This window comes from Orcinus orca, chromosome 19 (genome assembly GCF_937001465.1).
Source record: "Orcinus orca chromosome 19, mOrcOrc1.1, whole genome shotgun sequence".
Classification (NCBI taxonomy): Eukaryota; Metazoa; Chordata; class Mammalia; order Artiodactyla; family Delphinidae; genus Orcinus; species Orcinus orca.
In genome coordinates, this window is record NC_064577.1 from 32,481,166 (window position 1) to 32,506,877 (window position 25,712).

At 43.3% G+C, this 25,712-nt stretch overlaps 1 protein-coding gene and 1 non-coding gene across 7 annotated transcripts in view; one reads left to right on the forward strand and one right to left on the reverse strand.

Moving 5' to 3' along the window:
• Nucleotides 1–281: 281 nt before the first annotated feature.
• The window catches only part of RPTOR (regulatory associated protein of MTOR complex 1), a 346,981-nt gene continuing 321,550 nt past the window's right edge, over nt 282–25,712 (forward strand). For 4 of the 6 annotated variants that reach the window (XM_049701469.1, XM_033438696.2, XM_049701471.1 and 1 more), the window contains exon 1: nt 282–1,257. In XM_049701469.1, the coding sequence (XP_049557426.1) occupies nt 1,096–1,257 (162 nt within the window). In that variant the 5' untranslated portion in view covers nt 282–1,095. The remainder of the gene's footprint in view (nt 1,258–25,712) is intronic. The other 2 variants (XM_033438701.2, XM_004275553.4) reach the window with 2 other exon arrangements.
• Nucleotides 15,002–15,074, reverse strand: TRNAR-CCU (transfer RNA arginine (anticodon CCU)). Its single transcript has one exon. It is a non-coding gene; the product is annotated as a tRNA-Arg (tRNA).

Consider the following 25,712-nt stretch of genomic DNA (forward strand, 5'->3'; position numbering starts at 1 on the left):
GCTGCTTTTTCAAAATCTGGAAGAAAGAAGGGGTTGAATCCTTTAATTTCAGAAGCATGTAGGTCCATTTGTAATAATAAAAAGCTTTTTTCCAAATAACACAGTTTCATTTATAGGACTGACTTTGATATGACGCATCTATTATACCAATTGCCATAAACTCTAGAAAGCTTAATTGTGGTAACGATGGTAACGGGGAGGCAGGGACGCCTCTCGCTGTCTCCAGGGAAGCATGGCCAGGACACTCTGAGGAAGTTTGGCTTATTAGCCACGCCGTAGATCGCGCTGCATTCTGGGTCTTGGCAATATGGCGTCCTCCTTGATGTGCTGATGAGAGGAGTTTCACTGTAGCTTCAAACCAGAGGGCAAAACTCCCCAAACCCAGTAAGCCCACATTACGCGTTTTCTCCGCGGCTCCGTGTCGCCTGTTTCTTAGGACTCGTTCTCAGGCAGGAGAGAGCCACGGGGCCGGAGGCCAGGACCGGCCAGGCCGCGCGGACCCGGGGCTGAGGAGCCGGCTGCGGGCAAGCACGATGGGCCCGTCCTGGCTCTGGTTGCAGCAGCTCCGGCGAGTGCGAGATCCGCAGGGCTGAAAGTGGCTGTAGGAGACCCGAGGCGCTCTGAACCTCTTCCCCTCGGCCGAAGACCTCAGCCCAGTCGGCAAACCGGCACCAAGAGCGGGCGGCCTGCCTGTCCTCGGATCGGCTGAGGCGTTGGAGACCGAGAGCAGGGTCATCGTGAGGCCTGGAATCTCGCACGCCTTTGACAGCTCCGCTCGCAGCCCCTCCGGGAACGGACAGCCTCAGAAGCAGCCGGTGACTTGGGATCTGGGGGCGTGTGTGTCTGTGAGGAGCTCCTTGGGTTCCCTCATTTCCCACCGCTCTTCCCACCCCTTCTGACTTCTCGCGCAGAGTTAGAGAAAAGGATCTCAGACTTCTTGCCTCAGCGAGGATCTCCGCACACTCTCCATCCATTTCTTTTTCTACTTTGCCCTTCTCTGTTTTTTATTTCACCAATTCTGGTACACACTAGTTTTTAAGGCTGGAGGTTCTCGAGCGCTTGCTGCCCAGGACTCCCCCACCCCCTCCCCCGCTGATGGAATCCGAGATGCTGCAGTCGCCTCTCCTGGGACTCGGGGACGAAGATGAGGCTGATCTTACTGACTGGAACCTGCCTTTGGCTTTCATGAAAAAGAGGCACTGTGAGAAAATTGAAGGCTCCAAATCTTTAGCTCAGAGCTGGAGAATGAAGGATCGGGTAAGTGGATTGAGCCTGCGTCTCTTAGACCTTGATAGCTTTTACAAGTTCAGAGCCAGAAATATGTCCTTGGGAGAGCAGCGATATTTTTTCTCAGCCACATGTTGCAAGTCAACCAAAAAGCACAAACCATTTCAGACTCCATATTTTTATTGTAAATGGAAAAGTCTGTTTTGGTTAGTAGTTATTCACTGGATAGTGTTAATTAGATTCAAAGTAAGTTCTAATTCAGACAATGGAAGTTAAGCAAGTTAGAAAATACAGCATTGCAACTATTTACATGCGCTTTGATATACTTTGTACTGTTAAACTTTGTACTGTTAACACTTAGAGGAAAGACAACTTGGGATATAATATTTGTCCCAACATGGTTAGTCTACTTAGTGGCTAGTTTACTTTTTTTGCCCAAGCTAGGTGGAGTGCAGAAGTCTAATATAGTATGCTAGGAAACAAGATTAGTGGCAAATGTTCACCTAGTAACAAATTAATGCAAAGTTATTTCAAAGTTACAGTGAACTTCATCATAGACTTCTAAACAGTTTGTCTTGAATCAAGACTTTCATACTTTTATGTGGTGTCACGATACTGTTAGGTGGAGACAATTTCTCTAATAGTAGAGTATGATGGGTTGGAACTTGGGTCTGGTAGGGGGTCCTCGTGGTGTTGGAGCGTGGATAGTGACTTAAGAAGTTAGTAGGAAAGAAAACAGTCAATTTTGTTAAACCTGTCCTTAATCAACCACCATCTATTTCCTGGCCTCCAGAGCAAAAGGGTGGGACCGTCTCACCCATACACGCTTATAATTTGTTTTGGATTTTTTTTTGTGCTTTGTTTTCTCCTTCAAGACTGTCTTTATTGATTTGAACATTTTAGCCTAAGAGGGGTAGTCGGTGGTGTAATGCAGTGTGCTTTGCTCTGGGTTTATGGATATGTTTATATAAGATTGTTGTTTTTAGTGTATGATGTTGAACGTATATAGGATTACCCTTGTGGTAATTCTAGCTAGTCAGTCACTAGTAACTTGTGCTTCAGTTGTTATTAGGAAAATTTGTTTCATCCAAAAGTAGTTTAGGGACTAAAAAGAGATGGTCATTGGAAGAGATTGTATAAAGTCTGTCTTACGGACATCTTTAGTACTAATTATATGGTTTAAAGCTTTTGTGGTTCCTATGCATATATGAAGAGACTTATTTTAAAAGTAACTGTAATCTTTTTTTTTTCCCCATTCTATTTGGAGGGCTTTTTTTTTTCTTTTCTTCTGAAATGTGGTTCCCTTTGCTACTCTAAACCCATGCTTAAACTGTTCAAAACTGATTGATGGATTTATTTTTGACCTTTTAATTACAACAATTGGTGAATGATTAACATTCCCTGATAAGCTCTTCATAGGTTATTAAGAGGAAGAAAAGTTCTGGGAGTCTGAGTAATTACTGAGATTTTGACTTAGAAAGATCCAGGGGAGAAAGTTTGCTGTGTCCGACCTTCGCAAGTTGTTTAAAGAAGATCAGCAGCTAACATTTTTAGTTAAGTTTGTGAGAGCTTGGCCTCTGGACATCCTTGTATTCTCTTTCCCCTGGTTAGACCCTGAGGGGACCTTTTCAGCACACTATGCTAGGATAAAGGGTACAGATCCAAATGATGCTGAGAGTTGGAAGGTAGCATAAATGAATGAAACAGGCCAGACAGAAGGAGAATAATGGCACAGGTTCATAGATAAATGGCCCCTGAGGTTTGACTCGTGCCTGACTTTCTGGAGGCTGAGATCAGTGAGGCGCTGAAGAGCACAGGTTGCAGCTCAAGGGGCAGCTGGTCCTGGCCAGGTCTCCCTCTCTCTCTCTTTTCTTTGAGAAGCCAGAAAACTTTTTTTATTTTTCTAAATGTGAAGTTTGCCAATTTTAAAATATTGGAACTAATTCAGATATTACAAAACACGAAGCAGTCCATTTGTGGGGTTGGCTCTGGCCTGTGGGTTACCCATATGTGACTTCAAGATTCTAGGACTCTTGAGCACATGGGCATGATGCCAGACTGTTTCCCTGTGCTGGAGGTGATCTCCAGCAGTCTGATGATGCAGCATCATTGTAAGGCAACAGGTGTGGACCCGGTTGTCCTGTACCAGGACCTGTGTAGGCTACTTCTTCCAGTGGGCAATTGACTGCCCTAAACGCAGGCTCAGTCATTGCTTTTTTCTGTGATCCGTATGCAAGTCCACATACTTTTTTTAAAAAAATAAATTTATTTATTTTCTTTATTTATTTGTGGCTGTGTTGGGTCTTTGTTGCTGTACGCAGGCTTTCTCTAGTTGTGGTGAGTGGGGGCTACTCTTCGTTGCAGTGCGCAGGCTTCTCATTGTGGTGGCTTCTCTTGTTGTGGAGCACGAGCTGTAGGCTCGCGGGCTTCAGTAGTTGTGGCTCACGGGCTCTAGAGCGCAGGTTCAGTAGTTGTGGCACATGGGCTTAGTTGCTCCGTGGCATGTGGGATCTTCCCTGACCAGGGCTCGAACCTGTGTCCCCTGCATTGGCAGGCAGATTCTTAACCACTGTGCCACCAGGGAAGTCCCAAGTGCACACACTTTTATTGTATATGTATCAGTAGTTACTTACTTTTGTCCTATTTAGTGGAGTTGTTAAGGGTTCCTAAAATTGACAACTTTACCAAAGTTGAGTGATGACTCCAAGTTTTCTGCCTCTTGGCATTTGGCATCCTCACAGAACTACAGCACATGCCCACTCTCGGTTGGGATTCCCACAGTCTTGGTATTGAACCATTCCTGGTTTTCAGATGCCACTATTGTTGCATTTTAATTACTAAGTTACTGTAAGTTTAATACTGTTATTATCAAATTATCAAGTTTGTTGTTTGGTTAGTTCTGTGTGTAGTAAATATGTATATGCCTCACTGGCATTTTTGACTTGTGATTTTCAAATAACTAGACATGTGAATTACAGTTCAAAGTGAATCATTCATAGACCTATGGCTAAAACAGATTTGTATATAACTCCGCCATTTATGTTTTACTGTGATACTTTATAGTTATCACAGAGTTCATTTTCTGGAAAGCGGGCATGTGGAGATAATTGATCTCAGATGGATCTTTACCTTACATATGTGGGATGGAATCAGGGAAGCCTGAGAGCTATTGCTCTGAAAGAAAACCATCGACAGAGACACTATACCTGCCTGTATGTAGGAGATGTAGCTATAAAATGATGAAGCCATTTCCCAAACCAGTCTTTAGACTTAGTCACCTTGCTTTGTAGCTGTATTTGAATAAACCATGGAGGAAGCCGAGTAGATACATTAAACTGATATATGGATAGTCAAATGTTTAGGTTGTCTTTGGAGCAAGGGGAAATAGTAATACTTTATAACCCTTCTTTACTCCTGTTTCCTCACTTTGCATCCTCTCAATCTACTCCATTTAGGCTCTCTTCCATGCCACTCAGACTGCCCTCCACAAGGTCACCATTTGCTGCTAAATCTAAATGTCACTTCTCTGTCCTTATCTTTTCGACTTCTCAGCAGCATTCCAGGGTGGACCACTCTCTCATTCACACAGCTTTTTCCTCACTTGCTTCTGCGTCTTCCTGAAACTCTAGGTCTTCCTCTGAGGTCACTAACTGCTCCTCCTCAGACTCCTTTGCTGGTTGACAGCTGAGCGTAGAGTGTTCCAGAACTTGATCTTGGAGCCCTTTCTCTTTTCTCTGTGTACCCTTGCTAGCTGATCTCATCTAGTCTCATGGTTTTATGTGCCGTCTACATGCTATGACTCTTGTCTCAGGTACCTAATTGTCTGCTTTGCCTTGGTTTTCTCCATCACAACACACTGTCATCACCACCCACTCAGTTGTTCAAGTTGTAAATCTAGAATTTATCTGTAATTATTTCTTCTTCCTCTCCTCATTGTACTGTGTCATCAGCAGAACCTGTCAACTTTGCCTCCAAATTGTATCTTATATCGGACCACCTCATTTTGTCTCCACTGATGTGAGCCCAGTCCAGGCAACTACCATCTTTCATCTGGATAGCTAGAATCGTGTCCTGACTGGTCTTCCTGTGTCTACTCTTGTCCTGCAATCGATTCTTCACGTATTGGTCAGAGGGAGCTTGTTAAAGTGTAAATCAGATTCCATTACTTACCAGGCCGCTTGGAGTAGAACACAAACTCCACCCTGGTTCACAAAGCTTCATGATCTGGCCCTGCCTGCCTTTTCTGCTTCTTGGATGGAAAGGCCTGGAATGCTCTTCTATCTGACCTTTGCATACTTGGCTCCTTCTTGTAGTTTGCACCCAGCGCCTAGGTCACTTCCTTTCCTGATCACCCCATCTTAAGCAGCTCCCCAGTTGCTCATGATCACTCTTTATGTCTGTGATATTTTTCTTTATACCCTGACCCCCAGAAGTGAGCTTTTTAATCATAAAACAAGGACCTTGTTTCTGCTGGCATAGAGGACAGTGCTTGGCACACAATAGGGATTCAATAAAAATGTACTGATGAAAAAAATGAATCATCACCAAGGGCTTCCACATAGATTACGTCTTTTAAGGCTCAGTAGTAGAGATTGTTATCTATGTGTGATTGATGAGGAAACTGGGGCTTGATTAAAAGGCTTGCGTGAAGAGACATAGTTACAGGGCTCCAACAGAGGAAGCAGAATCTGAGAAACACAGCCCAGGTAAAAACAGACAGGCAAAACTGTATCACAGTGTCTCCACTGGAAAAATCCTGCTGAGAGGCCATGGAGGCTGAAACAAAATGTATGGAGAAGATGAGGCGGGTGGTGGTCAACCACCAACTGAACGATTCTGATGGTGCAGCCTAGCTGTTCTCACCGTGTGCTCGGTTCTCGCTCGGGTCCCCGAGGTGACACTGTTTTCATAATAATAGAAGATGTTAGTTATTGGCGTTTTCCCCATGTTGACAGTTGCGCTGATTGTGGGTGGGTGAAACTGCTGGTGCCTGAGCTTGAATCAAGATGGTGGCATCTGACTGTGCTGGTGGTTATTGTTTTCTTCATTGCCACATGCTCTCAGTAAAAAAAAAAATCCCAGTTTCTCTTCAGAATGCCCTTGATAAAGCATTAAAATGATTAGTTTTCTTAAATCTTGGCTCTTTGGTACACGCCTTTTTTATCCTTTGCACGAGGTATGGTTGTCTGAGGAAGAGCACCTGCGGTTGCTGGCTGCGCCAGTTGCTACCCTTCCTGAAACACAAGCTGCACCTGGAGGAGGCTGGCAGGCTGGCCCTGCACGGTCAGGCTTGGGTTCTGGCGGACATTTTCTGGAAAACGAACCAAGTGAGCTTCACTTCAAGGAAAACAACTGACAGTATTTGTTGCTAGTGATAAAATTTGAGCTTTCAAGTGAAAATTAGAGTTTTGGAAAAGCTGTATCTGCCACTGTGAGCTTCCCGGCTTCCCAGTACGTAAAGATGTTTCTGATGAGATGATGGTGATATTAATGAATATGATCTTTTTTATATTGTAGAATGAAATGTGTCCACGTTTGGAACATCTGCATAATTCACTGAACCAGTATTTCCAAATGACCAATTCATGATATTATAAAATCATCCATGGGTAAAAGATCCAAAGTTAGGCCAATGGATTTTAACATAATAGGGTATGAAGAGTTATTGCTTTGGTTTTGGATAGATTAAATTTTCTATTTTCTATTCTATTCAGATAGATTGCAGCAAACCTTTAAGAAACTACCACTTACTGAGTTTTGATGTAATATCATAGAAGAATATTTCCAATTATTTTGCTCTACTGTTACTCCTGCTCTTTGCAAACTATGTGTCTTTTTCAGTCCATATTTTTCTTACACACTTCAGCCAAAACAACATATCACAACAGATTGAATGCAGAATGTGAGAGTTCAGCTGTCTTCTATTAAGGCAGACAGTAAGGAGATTTTCGAAAAACAGTGTCACTTGTCTAACACTTTTTTGAAAATATAGTTATTTTTCATAGAAATCTTTATTGAAAATATAACAATTTTTAAGTGAATTAATAAGGAAATATATATATATATATATTTGGTTTTAACCTCTAATATGGAAAATATTGATAAATGTAACATATAAAAAGCTCTTTGGGAGTCTTCAGTAATTTTTAAGAGTGGTTAGGTGTCCTGTTATCAAATGTTTGAGACCTGTTAGTGTAGTTAAAAGAAAGTGGACATCACAGAAATCTCTGGCATTCCTATACACCAACAACGAAAAATCAGAAAGAGAAATTAAGGAAACAATCCCACTTACCATTGTAACAAAAAGAATAAAATACCTTGGAATAAACCTGCCTAAGGAGTCGAAAGACTTGTACTCAGAAAACTATAAAACACTGATAAAAGAAATCAAAGATGACATAAACAGATGGAGAAGTATACCATGTTCTTGGATTGGAAGAATCAATATTGTGAAAATGACTATACTACCCAAAGCAATCTACAGATTCAGTGCAATCCCTATCAAACTACCAATGGCATTCTTCAGAACAAAATATTTTACAATTTGTATGGAAACACAAAAGACCCCAAATAGCCAAAGCAATCTTGAGAAAGAAAAACGGAGTTGGAGGAATCAGGCTCCTCGACTTCAAACTATACCACAAAGGTACAGTAATCAAGACAGTATGGTACTGGCATAAAAACAGAAATACAGATCAGTGGTACAGGATAGAATGCCCAGACATAAACCCACACACATATGGTAACCTAATTTACGACAAAGGAGGCAAGAACATACAATGGAGAAAAGACAGCCTCTTCAATAAGTGGTGCTGGGAAAACTGGACAGCTGCATGTAAAAGAATGAAATTAGAACACTCCCTAACACCATACACAAAGATAAACTCCCAATGGATTAAAGAGCTAAATGTAAGACCAGACACTATAAAACTCTTAGAGGAAAACATAGGAAAAACACTCTTTGATGTAAACCACAGCAAGATCTTTTTTGACCCACCTCCAAAAATAAACAAATGGGACTTAATTAAACTTAAAAGCTTTTGCACAGCAAAGGAAACCATAAACAAGACAGAAAGACAACCCTCAGAATGGGAGAAAATATTTGGAAATGAAACAACAAAGGATTAATCTCCAAAGTATACAAACAGCTCATGGAGCTCAATATCAAAAAAACAAACAATCCAATTAAAAAATGGGTGGAAGACCTAAATAGACATTTCACCAAGGAAGACATATGGATGGCCAAGAGGCACATGAAAAGGTGCTCAACATCACTAATTATTAGAGAAATGCAAATCAAAACTACAATGAGTTACCACCTCACGCTGGTCAGAATGGCTATTATCAAAAAAATCTAGAAACAGTGAATGCTGGAAAGGGTGTGGTGAAAAGGGAATCCTCCTGCATTGTTGGTGGGAATGTAAATTGATACAACCTCTATGGAGAACAGTATGGAGGTTCCTTAAAAAACTAAAAATAGAACTACCATATGACCCAGCAATCCTACTACTGGGCATATACCCTGAGAAAACCATAATTAAAAAAGAGACATGTACCACAATGTTCATTACAGCACCATTTACAACAGCCAGGACATGGAACCAACCTAAATGTCCATCGACAGATGAATGGATAAAGAAGATGTGGCACATATATACAATGGAATATTCCTCAGCCATAAAAAGAAACGAAATTGAGTTATTTGTAGTGAGGTGGATGGACCTAGAGTCTGTCATACAGAGTGAAGTAAGTCAGAAAGAGAAAAACAAATACCGTATTCTAATGCATATATATGGAATCTAAAAAAAAAAAAAAATGGTACTGATGAACCTAGTTGCAGGGCAGGAATAAAGATGTAGACATAGAGAATGGACTTGAGAACACGGGTGGGAGGGGGAAGCTGGGGCGAAGTGAGAGTAGCATCGACATGTATACACTACCGAATGTAAAATAGTTAGCTAGTGGGAAGCAGCAGCATAGCACAGGGAGATCAGCTCTGTGCTTTGTGATGACCTAGAGGGGTGGGATAGGGAGGATGGGAGGGAGGCTCAAGAGGGAGGGGATATGGGGACATATGTATGTATGTGGCTGATTCTGTTGTACACTTTGATGTACAACAGAAACTAAAACAGTATTGTGAAGCAATTATACTCCAGTAAAGATCTATTAAAAAAATAGAGAAACAAGTGTAAAAAAAAAAAAGTGGGCATCAAACTTAAACTAGGAAGAAGGCTTGAGGTATCAGATGGTTGGCCAAAAATACCAAGCTTGACCAGAAATCAAGTGACAGACCTAAAAGGGATCTGTTACACCCTTTCCATCGTCTGAGCTTGTGCTCGTGGAGAGCCTTTGTGATTGTGAAGGCATTTGCCTTTTATGTAGCCCTTTAGGCACCGTTAGGGCCTCCTGTTGCCCCTGTTGCATGTCCTGTAGGAAGACACACTGTCACTCACCCAGGACGGCCTTGTTCTGTGAGGGGAGGAGAATGGATCCAGTGGGGCGAGGGGAGGTAGCCAGACGTCTTCACTTGAGCTCAGTGGAGGTTTATTGCTTATTGACAGTGTGCCGTGTCATCAAATTATAGTACAATGTGTGTTTATAGGGGAGGAGACCATGGTTATCAGCGAAAGCCTTTAGTTTATAATAAATAAGTGAATCATTTGCATTGAACAACATTTATGAAACATAAATCAGTCAGGTCGACCCAGCTTTAAACTCACAGCAACTAATGACTGTTGATGTAGTTGGTGATGGGAGCTGCTTCAGGATTTAAGCAGGGGAATGTCAGACATAGATTTGTGTTTTGAAAGGTCTTTTTGACTGTGGGTGGAGTGGAGGGTTTGAAGAGGGGTGACACTGGAGGTGGTATCACCAGCTGGGGAGGGGAGTGTGATAATCCAGGTGAGAACCACCAGGGCTGGAGGAGACAGTGGTGGGAGGGGTGGAGGACAGGACAGGGCCTCTGCTGATGTCCAGAAGGTAGAATCGAGAAGGTAGAATCAAGGGAGTCTGGTTTGGATGTGGGGATAAAAGCGGGTGGGGTTTATAACACTCTCTCACTTTGCATTTGAAGTATATGAACTTTCCTTTGGCGTTTGTCGTGTGAGGCTCAGGAGCCACAAAGGGACATCTACATAGATTTTTTTTAACCTGCTTTAAAAAATGTGCCATGTTCCATTTTGAACAACGTGCTGTGGAAGAGTCCTGAAATGGATGAGAACATTTCTACCTCATTATTAGAGGTAGAAATTATTAGAATTCTTGTGGCATTCTAAAGCTAGAGCTCTAACAATATCCATGTGGCTTACATATAGAGGGTGTCCTCTAGGTTTCTGACTCTGTCCTCTTTTTGTTCAGAAGCCATTAAAGTGCTTGGGGCATCCACCATGCTTGTCTCTGTGGAGCTCAAGGTGGATACTGTTTCCTTTTTTTTTTTTTTTGCGGTATGCAGGCCTCTCACTGTTGTGGCCTCTCCCATTGCGGAGCACAGGCTCCGGACGCACAGGCTCAGCGGCCATGGCTCACGGGCCTAGCCGCTCCGCGGCATGTGGGATCTTCCCAGACCGGGGCACGAACCCGTGTCCCCTGCATCAGCAGGCAGACTCTCAACCACTGCGCCACCAGGGAAGCGCCTGTTTCCTTTTTGTAAGTCTAGTTAAATACATAGAAAAGGCCATTCCAGTAAATATATGGCATGATATGTTAATGCTTTAATCATGTTCTTGAACCTTAAACTTGCCCTGTACGTCCAACTCTGCAGAGAGGGTTGTGCCTTTACAGCGGAAGGGGAGACAGCTGAGGAGATACAGCCAGTGACACGTGTTAATTTTACCGACCATCGGTGTGCTTTCCAGGTGGGTCTTCTGTTCTTGACTACTACTATTTTGTATTTTTTAGTTTTGATGTAATTTCAGACTTACAGAAAAATTGCAAGAATAGTGTAATGAATTCCCATATACCCTTACCCAGATTTACCCGTTTTTACATCTTGCCTCATTTACTTTTCTCTATTTATAAATGTGAATATGTAATTCTTTCCCCTGAACTATTGAAGAGTAAGTTGGAGACTGTGCTCCTTTATGCCTTACTGTGTGTATCTCTCCTAAGAACAAGGACATCCTCTTACATAAACACAGGACAGTTGTAAAAGTCAGGACATTTGCCATCGGTATAATACTATATATATATATTTTTTTGCCACACAGCTTGCGGGATCTTAGTTCCCCTACCAGGGATTGAACCTGAGGCTACAGCAGTGAAAGTGCCAAGTCCTAATCACTGGACCGCCAGGGAACTCCTGATATAATACTATTATTAATCCACAGTTCACATTAAAATGTTGTGGTTTGCCCCTTTATGAGCCATTTTTGTGCCATTTTTGCCCCTCCCCCCATCCAGGTTCACTTAACTGCCTTAGAAGTCTCGTCTTTGTAGCCTCCTTTAATCTAAAGGAGTTTCTCAGGCTTTCTTAGAATTTCTTGACCTTAACAATTTTTTTATTGTCGTAAAATATACATAATATGAAGTTTATCATTTAAACCATTTTTAAGGCTACAGTTATTAAGTACGTTCATACTGTTTTGCAGCCATCACCACCGTCCATCTCCAGAACATTTTTGTCTGCCCAAACTGAAACTCTGTCCTCATTAAACACTAACTCTCCCTCCCCCTCCCCCACCCCCTGGTAACCACCATCCTCCTTTCTGTCTCTGAACTCACTGACCTTGACATTTTAAAAGAATACAGGCAGTTATTTCCTGGAATGTCCTCAAGTTGGGTTTGCCTGATGTTTCCTTGTACTCAGATGCAGGTTATGCATTTTGGGTGAGGATGCTACTGAAGTCGCTTGCTTTTTCCAGAGCATCGCATCATGTTGCTTGGTCCCAACTTTGTTGCCGTTGTTCATTTGGCCCGTCCCTGTCATTATTTATTTTCTAGCTTAGCAAGGCCTCATCATGTTTTTGTCAGTGCCCTTTGACATACCAGGCTTTGAACATTTCTTGGCTTTTTGGCACTGTAAGATGTTCCAGGCTTATCTTGTATTTTCCCTGCCTCAACCCTGGAATCAGCCTTTTCTCCAATGATCCCCAGTTCCTTTTGGTGGAGAATGGAATTTAGAAGCAAGACCTGGCACTAGGTGTGCCCATTGCTGCTGGTGTGCCACTGTTTGCGGGTCCCCTCGGCAGAGAGGTAGGGTGGAGACATCCGTGTTTGTATTTATTGCTTACTTACTGCTGTGCATTGTACGGTGATGCACAGAGGTGATTACCACAAGGCCCGTCTCCTCTGTTCCCCTTTTCAGGTTTGTCACTTACTTCCCAGCAGTGAGAACCTGGCTCCTTTGTCCTCACTGATTCATTTGCTGGCTGGAATACACAGAGGGGAGTTTCTGAACTGCTAACCCATAGCACTTGAGGAAGCACACTTATTAACTAAGAGGTTAATACTTACATTATTGTTTGAGGCAAACTTTACATACAGTGAAATGCACAGATCCTAACTATTAGTGTATGCTATCTAAAAGCAAGTTGCAGGGCTTCTCAGTGTTTTGTGGGGAAATAATTGTTCTTATGAGCACTTTGTACCATTTACCTACATGGCACTGAGCCTGGGATTGTGTGGGATCTCAGGAGGTATAGATGTGGGCGTGGCCCTTGAGGAATTTTATCTTATTAGAGAAAATGGCATCCTTATACAAAGTTAAGTAAAAGCCCAACGCAGTAATTATGTATCTGCACTTGAGTAATAAGGTAGTGATTTAAGGAATTCTGCTTTCTGGACATTTTGGTGGCATCTGTTTGCCTAAGCTGTGTGCAGTAGGGGGTCCCTAACGGGGGAGATGAAAATGTGTGCAGGTCAAAGGTGAGGGTATAGTGAGGGGAAAGAGTGGTGAAGTCACAAAAACTGATTTAAAGAATTCAGTAATTCAGCTAATATTTATTGAGGGCCTCTGTGTGCCAGGCACCACGCTATGTGTTGGCAATTCATTGGTGCGTAACTCCTGCTTTTAAGGAGTTTACCAGTTTTCTGGGGGAGATGGGTTGGGGTGGTGGTGGCTATGTGCAGAGTGGTGAGAAGGCCTCCTGGAAGGCAGGCACACTGAGCCAGTACCTGAAAGAGACTAGAAGTGATCTGGGCAAGGAAGGAAGAGGGTGGGAGGGAGGGCAGAGGAGCCAGGTGTGCAGAGGTGGGGAGGGGAGAGAGCCGGTCTTTGAACAGCGCTTCCCTCTTTCCTCCTCAGGGCCATGCTCCAGCCCTACCTGCTTTATCTTCTGCTGGCACGTCCACCCCGTGACACTGGCTTATGCATTTGTTTTGCTTCCCCGACTAGGACAGGGACTTTGTCTTGTTCGTGCCACATCCCCAGCTTCTCACATAATGACTGGCTGGTGGTAGGTGCTCAGTGAATATTTGTTGAGCAAATAAATGGAGCAGAGACTGTTTGGAGAGAAGTGCCGGGAGACCCATGATGGTGGAGAGGCAAGCAGGGCAGGTCCTGACAAGCTTTGTAAGGCCCTAGGAACTTGGGTTTTGTCTTAAGGACAATTAAGGAAGGTTTTAAAGCAGGGTAGTGAAATGATCAGGATTAGTAAGCTTCTTCGGGCTATAGAGTCAGGCGGGGAGGGCGGGTTAGTTTGTGTGTGTGTGTTTATGTGTATGTGTTGCGTAGGTGTGTGAGTGCATATGTATATGTTTGTGTGTGTGTGTGTGTGTGTGTGTGTGTGTGTGTGTGAGAATGTGTGTTAGAGAGGGGGTGTGGGGCGGGAGCGTCCTGAGTAAGGGGAGGTGGGAGCGAGGAAGAGCTGGCCATAGCTCCAGCTAGGGAGGTGACAGACGTGGGTGGCCCCAAGCGCTCCCTGGAACAAGGATTGATTGCACTTGGCCATTGATTGGCTTCAGGAGGCGACAGAATGTCTTGCTGGTTCTGGCTGGATGTAGAAGGGAGAGGAATGAGCCACTACCAGCATTTGGAAGGGAAAGAGCATGTATCTGGCTGTGGAAATGGGAGAAAGTTTTCCTTAAAGAATGTTTAGGTGGGAAATGTTGAAAGTGTTGCTTCAGTGGTTCCCAGCCTCCTGTCCCCTTGGCATCTGGTCTTCATCCCTCCCCGCCGCACCCCTTGTCCCCAAGCCTGAGGGTATTGGTGATGAGCTGTGCACAGTGAATACCGTTCAGTTTGGTGTTTTCTTGCGTGACTTCTTTTACCCTTAAAGGTTGATCTGACAAGCAGTTTAAAGGTGTATCAAAATAAAACCACAGTCAAAATGTTAAATCAAGCTTTTCCTCTTTCTGCGTTCCCTCTAAGCCCTGGCCTAGGTCTGGACTAGTTTCTACAGAGGTGAAACCACTGCAGGGACACAAGGTGCCTCCTGTCTGCTGTAGTGGACTTCCTGAGTGTGCTGGCTTGGCACTGTCGTCTCCCTGAGTCTCTGGCCACAGGACCTCAAGGGCAGACTGTGTTTCTTCCCATCTGTTGCCAGCCTGGCCTGGTAGGTGGCAGAGCCCAGATCAGACCCTGGTCTGGCTTCAGGGCCTGGTTCCAGAGAATTGCTTCTCAGTCTTTTCCTTTATACATACAGCTCTTCTCCTGAAAGTGAGTTTTTACTTGACCAGCAGGCATGAATATTTTCCCTGAAGAGTTTTTTAAAAAAATATTTATTTATTTATTTGGCTGCACCGGTCTTAGTTGCAGCACGTGGGATCTTCATTGCGGCATGTGGGCTCTTAGTTGCGGAATGCGGGCTCTTAGTTGCGGCATGCATGCAGGATCTAGTTCCTTGACCAGGGATCGAACCTGGGCCCCCTGCATCAGGAGTGTGGAATCTTAACCACTGGACCACCAAGGAAGTCCCAGTTTTTGTTCTTTAAATAAAACTTTATGCTGAAAATGGTCTTAGTACTTGAAAACTATTTTAACATTTTTTTACTGGAGTAACTGAGTTCCTTGAAAACTTGCTGTTTTCCTTCAGATTATAAAAATAACACGTCATCGTAGAATATTTAGAAAATATGGAAAAACACAACAGTGAAAATAAAAATTATATAAAATCCTGTATGCCACTGTTAATATTTTGGTGTATTTTCCACTTCTCTGTCTTCCCTTTCCCCCTTCCCCACAACCAGGAGTATACTGTATGTGTCGTTAAAGGATTATTTTGAATTATCTATTTTTGACATCCTTACCCTTGTAAGATCTGAAGCATAACAATAAAATAAGCACTTGGAAAACACCCACCACGCTCAGGAACTAGATCATCATCAAGACTGTCACAGGCACTAGCTCTTAACATCTTTATGCCTCTGGGAAAATAGTAGCACTACTAGCTTAGTTTTAAGTCGTACTTACCGTGTGTCTGGCTTGTCCAGGCTGCCCACGTTGACAATCCCTTTAATTTCCAAACAGCCCTGGGAGCAGGTACTGTTACAGCCACTTTGTGATTGAGGAAACTGAGGCAAGAGAGGTTAGATGATTTTTCAGAGGTCACGTGGCTAGTGAGCCGCAGAGCCTGGACTTGGACCCTGGCCATCTGGCCCTGGCACCTGTGCCCCCATTGTGCCGAGTTATCCGCCTCTCTGAGAGCGTGAGCGTTAATGGTCGAACCTGGGAGACCATGATCTGCTGGCTTCTCAGGAGCACCTGCTCACTCGCTGTTTACTGACCCCTGAGCCAGAGCCTCTGCTGTACCAGCTCCTCTGTGGGAATGAGAAAGGAGTGGATCTGGTCCAGAACCCTGGGGAGCACTGTGAAATCAGTACACCTGCAGACCAGCTTAGTGAATCAGATAGCATCTTGAAACATCTAACTAGTGGCTCAAGGCTGTGTTAATACCAATGAGAAGTAGTGGTGTGGCCCAGGAGAGGGGTCTGGCTGAGGAAGGCTTCTGGAGGAGGGAGGGAGGACCTGAGCTGGGCACAGAGACAGGAAGGATTGCACTGGCTGGAATGGAGAGGAAAAGACCTTCTAGGGTGGGGTATACACGGCCTCTAGTTTAGGTGAGAGGACACAGTGGGACACAGTGCTGGCGGGCGGGGAGTGGAACCACAGTGTGACCCTTTGGGTGCCCAGTAGAAAGGCTTGGCCCTTCTCCTTCAGTTATGGATGTGCGGGGAGATGATGACAGCAGCATCCTACCAAGGTTAACGGGGCGTTCTCTAGGTGGACACAGGTGGGCAGAACACCTAAGCGTCTGAAGCTTTTCAGTGAGCAAGAGTTGGTCCAGTTAGGACCAGCTTCTGCTCTGAGGGCACGGATCCCTGGGAGGTTTGGTGGTGAGGACTAGTGCTCAGGTGAGATACTGCAGAAGCATGGGCCTCAGGGGGGCTCACATACCTGGTGTTAAATGTAGGTGGGTGTCAGGGAAGCTCTGGAAGCAAGAAAACATTTGAAGGACAGAGCAGGATTTTGGCAAGTGGAGTTGAGAGGATAGCTTGGAGTTGGGAGGGAAGGGTTTGCCCAGAGTGAGAGGAAGCCTCAGGTTCCAGAGGCAGGAGGTGGTCTGCTCCACATCTTTTAAAGGCCTGAATGGTAGCGTGAGGAAATGACATTTATTTGGAAAGCAACAAAATCTTTGAAGGTTTTTGAGTAGGGGTGGGGGTGTAAAGTGGAGTAGTAACATTCTGAGAGACATAAGGAGAGAATCATGGGATTTGGTGAATAATTGGGAGAAAGAAAAACTGTGTGGTGGTTTTTTGTGGCAGAGGGGAAATGGACTTTCTCTCTCTTTTTTTGTCCATAGTTTTAGAATTTTATTAAAATTGAGAAGATAGAGTTCCTGTATACTTTGTACCCAGTTTCCCCTGTTGTTAACATCTTGCATTAGGATTGTACACTTGTCATAACTAATGAATCAATATTGATACATTATTATCAACCAAAGTCTATCCATACTTTATTTGGATTTCCTAAGTATTTACCTATTATCTTTTTCCTGCTCCAGGATCCCATCCAGGATGCCACATTACATTTAGACTATCACACTGGCTTGTGACAGTCTCTCAGACTTTCTTAGTTTTGGATGACCTTGATAATTTTGAGCAGTACTGGTCAGGGATTTTATAGACTGTCCCTCTGTTGAAATTTGTTTAATGTTTTTCTTATGATAAAACTGGGATTATAGGTTTTGGGGAGGAATATCACAGAGGGAAAGTGCCCTTCGTATCACATCACATCAAAGGTCCATGGTCTCAACACAACTCATCACTGTTGATGTGACTTTGATTACCTGGCTGAGGTCCTGTTTGTTAGATGTCTCCACTTGATATCCCCTCGCCCCATCTTGTTCTCTTTGGAAGGAATTTACTGTGCCCAGCCCACACTTAAGGGGAGGAGGGTTGTGCTCCATCTCCCTAAGGTCAGAGTATCTGCATATATTAATTGGAATTTTTCTGTATGGGAGATTTACCTATTCTTCTGCATTTATTAATCTGTTCAATCATTTACTTATATCACTATGGACTCATGGGTATTTATTTTGTCCTTTGGGTTATAATCCACTACTACTTTACTTTGTTGCTCCATCTTTGGCCAGTGGGAGCGCTTTCAGTTGGCTCCTGTGCTACTTTGACAAAGCTCCACTATTGTGGACTTTTTTTTAAAAGCAGCTATTTACTTTCTGGCTGTTTACTTTCTGGAGCACAGGATGCTCTGGGATCATCTTGTACATTTCCGGCCTCAGTTCTAAAATCAGGTGTTTCTCCAAGGACCTCTGGTTCCTGTTATTGGAGAATGGTGTTAGAGACCAAGATCTGGGTGCTGGGTACGCTCATTGCTACTGGGGTGTCACTACTTTTAGGTCCTCTCAGGTGACAGAGCAAGGAGATATATGTGCATATACTGACCCCTTTGTATATATACACATCTGTAAACATTTCTATATGTATCATCTCTATCTGTATTAAGCAAAACATGCATTTGTAGTGATGTCTTCAGGTCTAATCTGTTTTGTTTTTTCTGTCTTTTGTTGTTGTTGTAAATCTGGAACCAAGAGGTTAGTAACATAAGGTGAAGTCAGACATAGGTGTGCTTCTGGAGAAAAGCTAATGAGTATGTGTGTACCAGGGAGTGTCTGTGACATAGCACAGACTACATAAATATTTGTTGCATGACGGAGCCAGGGCCCTTGTTGACTTTTGTGAGTGATGTCTTGGTTGAATAGAAAATTCTGTGGAAGCTGAATTTCTGGGAACAGAAATTTCATCAAGGGGTTGAGGGGAGAGTGAGGCAGTGGTCACAGAGCAGGGGTTTGGGAGGAGAGAAGTGGCTGACATTGGGGGCAATAGCAAACAAATGTTTGCCAGGCAGAGGAACCATCAGAGGGAGAGATGGAATGTGGTGGAAAGAGGCCCAGGGAGGGGAGGCAGTGTGGGCAGAAGCTATAATGTTCCTACTTTATTGCTTTACAGTTTGTGAACATTTTTTCACATGGATTTAGTCTACTTAATCCTGACAACACCCCTAGCAGGCACCTGTTGTTACCTGAGTGAACTGAGGCCACTTAGAGGGGGCATCCAACCCCATGGAATTCATGGGCTGCTGAGGAGCCGAGCCAGGAGTCCAGGCCTCAGTCTGACGACTGAGGAGCCGGGCTGCCACCTTGTTTCTCACCCCATTTGCAGAGCAGCTTTGGGCGAGATTTCTCATTGGCTCAAAGTCCCTCCTTATGGAGACTCAGAAAATCTTTTTTTTTTTAAATTTTTATTCATTTATTTGTTTATTTATTGGCTGCGTTGGGTCTTCGTTGCTGCGCCTGGGCTTCCTCTAGTTGCAGCGAGTGGGGGCTACTCTTCGTTGCGGTGTGCAGGCTTCAGTAGTTGTGGCACACGGGCTCAGTAGTTGTGGCTCGCGGGCTCTAGAGCACAGGCTCAGTAGTTGTGGCGCCCGGGCTTAGTTGCTCCGCGGCATGTGGGATCTTCCCGGATCAGGGCTTGAACCCGTGTCCCCTGTGTTGGCAGGCGGATTCTTGACCACTGCACCGCCAGGGAAGTCCCAAGACTCAGAAACTCATGATGGACTTTTTCTAAAAATTGAACAGGCAGCTGAGGTTTTATCTAAGAGAATGGACTTTGGTGTCAGAATGACCTTGGTCTAAGCTGGTTTCTTTTCTGTCTGTTCTTGGTCTAGATCTTAGTGTTTTGATTTGTAAAGTGGGTCTAAGACTACCTACCTCGTGGTGGTGTTGCAAAGATTAAATGTGATCATATTTATGAAGCAGGAGGACTGTGTGATGCATAGCTGAGCCCAGTGTTTCGAGGGGCAGCCTGTGTGGCTGTGTTTTTCTTCCCATGTGCTCCTTACTGCACAGCTGCTAAGGAGCCCCGTCCCCTCCTGTGTGGTGGTGCAGATGTTGCACGTGATTGACTATTTGGAAGAAAAAGAACAGATTTGCCCCTGTCGAGACAGCGAGCTGTGCCTGCAGCTTTCATCAGTTGATAAGGGGCACAAGTTCAGGTGACCACCATCCTAAGAGGAGCTCCAAACTGGGCAGGCTTAGCTTTCTTTTTTAAAAACCCTTTGCACCCACCCTGGCCCCTCTCCGGAGTAAGATGGGAGCTCTCCTAAGATCCATGCTCTGCCTGAGTGTGTTTATGTGAGGTTCTGGTAAATGTTATAGTTTATCAAAAACTAGACTTTATGGCACACTTCCCATAAATCAGTGTTTGTGAACCCTACAGAAAATGAATTGATTCTTGCAGGCCATCATGGCAAGTATTAGGGCTTCAGTAATAGCTCACACATTTTTTCCTGACATCAAATTCATTTCATTCAGAATGAGTATTCTTGTAAAAACAGTTCTGAATCTACCAAATCAGACTGGGAAGGTGAGGTCATTACTGTTCCCTTCTTTCTAGTAAAGGTGCTCTGAAGATGAAATGCTTTATTTCCGTATTATGTGGTCTGTGAGGCAAACTGCTGGGTTTAACAGGCACTACTGTGGGAAATTCTCTGAACAGGTGCTTGCTGCAAAGCCCTTCTTTGTTGCTGGTACTGTCCCTGACTCCTACTTTGTTGCCTTCCCGTGGGTGGGCTCACTGGCCTAGCGGTCTCCTGGGTTCCGGGAGAAATGAGCCAAGTCGGAGGTACTTCAGCTCTCCCGGGGCCTCTCTGGGAGTAGCGGTGTGGGGGCTGACCCAGAAGTTGGGGGCCTGGTTCTGCCCGCTGGGCTTTGGAACTGTGCCTGGGCCGCATTTCCTGTAACCTACATTTGGTTCTTTGTCTCCAGATGCTGATTCACTCTTAAGTTCAGTGACTCCCTGCTCTCACATAGCCTCAGAGCTTGTTACTGAGTTCCAGAGCTTGAGTTCCCTCTATGGGTTCTGGTTTGCTTCATATTCTTCTGAGTGTTGGTTTTGGGCACCTGGTGGGCTCTCAACTTCCTGGATTTGCCTGGGTCCTGCAACTCAGTATATGGAGTGGTGCCCCTGAGCTGTGTTGGGCTCCACGTGCTGTCTCCCCCTCAGATGCCCTCCAGGACCCCAGGTGCCAGAAGTATGCCTGAAGTGGACTTGGAGATTGACTCATTCCCTTGGCTACCACCGCTGCCCCCATCCCTAACATTCACCTGGTCCTACTGCGGGGGTGGGTGTTGACCACGAGCCCTTCGCTCTGCACTTGCTTATTGCAAGCTGTACCAGGACATGCTTGTTTATGGATCATTTACTAGTGCCATATCAATGTCTTATGTTACTGTGTTTAACTTTGAGACAGTGGATCCTAATTTATGATCTGTTTTGTTGCCTTATTAAAATTAATGATAGTTTTCACTTAAATAAATATATTTTCACTTAAATGCATATATTTGAGAAATAGTTGCCAGATTGTCCCTGACAGTATTCTTTTCTCTGAGAAGAATTTCATGCTAAGTAGATTATGGTTGATTCTATAGATTATTTTTTTCTTCATTTTAAATGGCATAACTATATGGAATTGTCTTTATAGAATTGTGAGCCTGTTTTAAATTTAGGAATAATAAATCCAAGGAAATGTAGAAAACTGGCATTTTAAGATTATCGCAGTTTTCTACAAGAATATTCATTACAACATTCGTTCATTCATTCATTTAGTCTGTATTTATTGAGTGCCTGCAAATAACCTAATATCCATCAATAGAGAACTGATTAATTAACTTTTGGTGCATCATATACTAGACTTCCATGCAGCTACTAAATACAGAAGTAATTCTGTGTGTGCTGTTATGGGAAAGTTTCTAAGATATATTATTAAATTAAAAAACAAACCACACATTAAAAAAAAACAACTAAGGCACAGAGCAGACTGGTATGATCCTATTTGTGTTTTTAAAAAGCTATATATACATATAAAAATAAGTGCTTATCTATGTAAAAAATATATGGAAAGTTACACACTTAAGGACAGGGATAGGAGGTAGGCATCCGTAGAATTATATTTATAAAAATTTATATTTTCCTGTATTTAATTATTATATCCTTTTGCATGGTTATTTTAATGTTAGTTAAAAACATGATTACCCTTATGATATGTCCTCTGTGGGCCTATTAGCGATACCTTTGTTTTATTTTTTGAGGTGGTGGTTCTAAGGTTTGCCGTATTACATCTTTAACTTATCACATTGTACCTCAAATAACAACAGTACACCTCTTCACATGTGAGGTAAGAACCTGACAGCCTGGTGCTTCTGTCCCCCATCCTTTTGCTGTTCGAGTCATACATTTTACTTCTGCATGCTATAAACCCCAGACTATGTTGTTACTGTTTTTTTAAAAAGTCAATTATCTTTTAAAGAAATTTGAAAAATAAGAACATCCTTTATATTTACCACATAGTTCAGTTCCCAGCCTTCATTGCTCTGTGTAGCTCTGAGTTTGAATCTGGAATCATTTTTCTCCCGTCTGGAGAGTGTTATTACTTGGGTCCCCTGGCGATACATTTTCTCAACTTTCGTTTGTGTGGGAGTGTCTTTATTTCATCATCATTTTTTTTTTTTCCAAAATTTTATTTATTTTATTTTTTGCTGTATTGGGTCTTTGTTGCTGCATGCGGGCTTTCTCTAGTTGCGGCGAGCAGGGGCTGTTCTTTGTTGCGGTGCATGGGCTTCTCATTGCAGTGGCTTCTCTCGTTGCAGAGCACGGGCTCTAGGTGCGTGGGCTTCAGTAGTTGTGGCACACGGGCTCAGTAGTTGTGGCTCACAGGCTCTAGAGTTCAGGCTCAGTAGTTGTGGCGCACGGGCTTAGTTGCTCCATGGCATGTGGGATCTTCCCAGACCAGGGCTCGAACCCGTGTCCCCTGCATTGGCAGCCAGATTCTTAACTACTGTGCCACCAAGGAAGCCCTCATCATCATTTCTGAAGGATGTTTTCACTGGATGTAGAGTTCTAGGTTGACTTTTTTTCTTCAGCACTTTGAAGATGCCCTGTTGTGGTCAGGCCTGCATTGCTCCTGATGAGAAGTGTGCTCTAGTCTTGTTTTTGTTCCCCAGGATGTAATGTGTCTTTTTTTTCCTCCTGCTACTTTTAAGATTTTTCTCTTTATTGTTGGAATTTAGCAGTTTGATTATGATGTGCATTGGTGCCTTTTTCTTTGTGAGTAGCCTGCTTGTGGTCTACTGAGATTCTTGGATCTGTAGGATTATGGTTTTCAGCAAATTTTTGGAAAATGTGCTGCCATATATTTTTAATTTTTCTATTTTTCTCACTCTGCTCCCTTTCAGTCTTCCAGAGCTCCAATTACATTAATCTTAGATGTTTCATATTGTTCCATGAGGCTCTCTCCCAACTCCTACCTTTTTCCCCCCTCTGTGTTTTAATTTGGATCATTTCTATTGCAGTATCTTCAAGTTCTCTCATTTCTATTGCAGTGTCTTCAAGTTCTCTCAGTCTATTCTTTTGCAGTGTCAAATATGTTGTTAAGCCCACCCAGTGTAGTTTTTGTTTTCTTTTTTCTTTTCTTTTTCTTTTTTTTTTTTTTGGCCACACCGCATGGCCTGCGGGATCTTAGTTCCCTGACCAGGGATCGAACTTGCATTGGAAGCCTGGAGTCCTAACTACTGGACCACCAGAGAATTCCCACCGCCCAATGTAGTTTTCATTTTGATATTATGTTTTTATTTTCTAGAAATTCTACTTGGGTCTTCTTTATAGTTTATTTTTCTCTCTTTGTGTTCATGTTTCCCTTTAAATCCTTGAACAAATTTGTAATGCCATTTTAAAGCTCTTGTCTGTTATTTCCATCATCACTGTCATTTCTGGGTCTGTTTCTCTGGATTGATTTTCTTTTGCTTATGGATCACACTTTCCTGCTTTTACTTATATCTAGTAATTTTTGATTGGATGCCAGACACACTGACTGTTATGTTGTTGCGAATCTGGTGTTATTGTCTTCGTTTAAACAGTGTTGAGTTTTGTTCTGGAAGGAATTTAGTGTACTCGTATCAGCTTCATTCTTTCAAGGGTTGTTTTCTAGCTTTGCTAAAGCAGGTCTAGATCAGGGGTTGGCAAACTATGACCCACTGCTTGGTTTTGTAAGTAAAGTCTTTTGGAACACAGCATTGTCTTTTATGTATTGTCGGTGTTGCTTTTGTTCTACACTGGCAAAGTTGAGTAGTTCGACAGAGACTGTATAACCCAGATATTTACCATCTGGCTCTTTATGGAAAAAAGTGGATGACCCCTTCTAGAGAAGCCTTTGCTCTGAGTCTAGTCTAGCCCTATGTCTAAGGTGGGGCCACCTTTCTGGGTGAATATTCTGAGTGGTCAGTGGGGTCTCTTCATCCTGACTTGTTGGAACTTGGATGGTTCCCACCCTCGCTCAGTAGTTCTTTGCTTGGCCTCCTGGAGTCTCGCCAACTACATGCTCAGCCAGGGACACGAGGGACCCCGTGTAGATTTCTGGCACACCCTTTCTGTATAGTGCTTTCCTCTTTGGTCCTTGGGCCCACCAATTCCAGCTGCTGTAGCCTCCGTGAACTCTGATCTCTGTTTCTCAGCTCAGTGATCCTAGCTTTCTCTGCTCAGGGCCCTGTCTCTCTGTGCAGAAAGCTCAGTGATCATGGGGCTCACTTCATTTGCTTTCTTTGTTTCAGCAATCATGTTCCGATACTGCATGTAGTTTAATGTCTGCAAAAGTGTTTTATATGTTTTGTTTAGCTTTCTAGTTGTGCACGGTTCGAGGACTACTCTGATACTGTTACTCTATCTTTCCTGGAAGGGGAGGTCTCCCTAAGTAGGATTTGGAAGAGCCAGGGAGGACAGGAGGTTTTGGAGAGATTAATGATGCATGACTAGATCACCTTTTATTCAGTAGAGTAGTTGATAGCTGATTCTTTACAATTAATAGTTATGTGTTGTAGTTGTTCTTTTACTGAACCTTATTTTTTGCCAGTGGAACTTTACTTTCTAACTTCAACGTGGCATTAAAATTTAAGATTACATTGTATCAAGTTGATAGTACAGATTAACTGTTGGGAAGAGTTGCACTTGCAGTGATCCCAAGACAGGTAATTTACAAGTCGGGATTTAGAGTCCTCCTTTCTTTGATAACATCCTTTGCATTTCATTTGGGCTTTATAAAGCCAGGTGGGTCAGAGTTTGAAACTGAAATAACTGTTAAACATGGAAGAGGATTTAAGAATAAAATCCTTTCCTGTTTTGGTGTTACAGATCTAAATTGGGCGCTTTGTCATGCAGTCTTAGAGTACCGGATTTGACCTACTACCTTAAGGGTTTAGTTAATTGTACAGAAATCCTCTTTGGTGTTAATAATCATTAGAGCCCTAGAAGGAATTGTCAAATTGCTCTTTTCATTTAACTGTGGGGTTAAGTGGGTCTAGTCTTATTTGATTTGATTTACTTTCTTTTTAAAAAAATTATGAGGTAAAAAAATGCATAAAACATCTACTTACAGTTTAACTCATATTAATAAAAAGAACACCTATGGGGCTTCCCTGGTGGCGCAGTGGTTGAGAGTCCGCCTGCCGATGCAGGGGACACGGGTTCGTGCCCCGGTCCGGGAAGATCCCACATGCCACGGAGCGGCTGGGCCCGTGAGCCATGGCCGCTGGGCCTGCGTGTCTGGAGCCTGTGCTCCGCGACGGGCGAGGCCACAACAGTGAGAGGCCCGCGTACCGGAAAAAAAAAAAAAGAACACCTATGTACCCCCTACCCAGGTCCGGAAATAGACCCTTTCAGCACCCTTGATGTGTCCTACCCTCATCACAATTACTTCCTCCCTCCAAGAGGCAAATATTTTTCTTACTTTTTTGGATGATACTTATTTCTTCACTTTTTTTTAGTGGTTTTCCTGCCTATGCATGCATATCTAGAAAACTGCTTATTTTGCCACTGGGAAGATTATATGGTTGATATACTGCATGTATGTTTCTTTGCATTGCTTTTCTCAGTATTACATTTGTAAGATTCACCCAGGTTGTTGAATATGTGTGTAATTAATTCATTTTTACTTCTGTATAGTATCTCATTACAGGTATATGTCACAATTTACTTATACATCC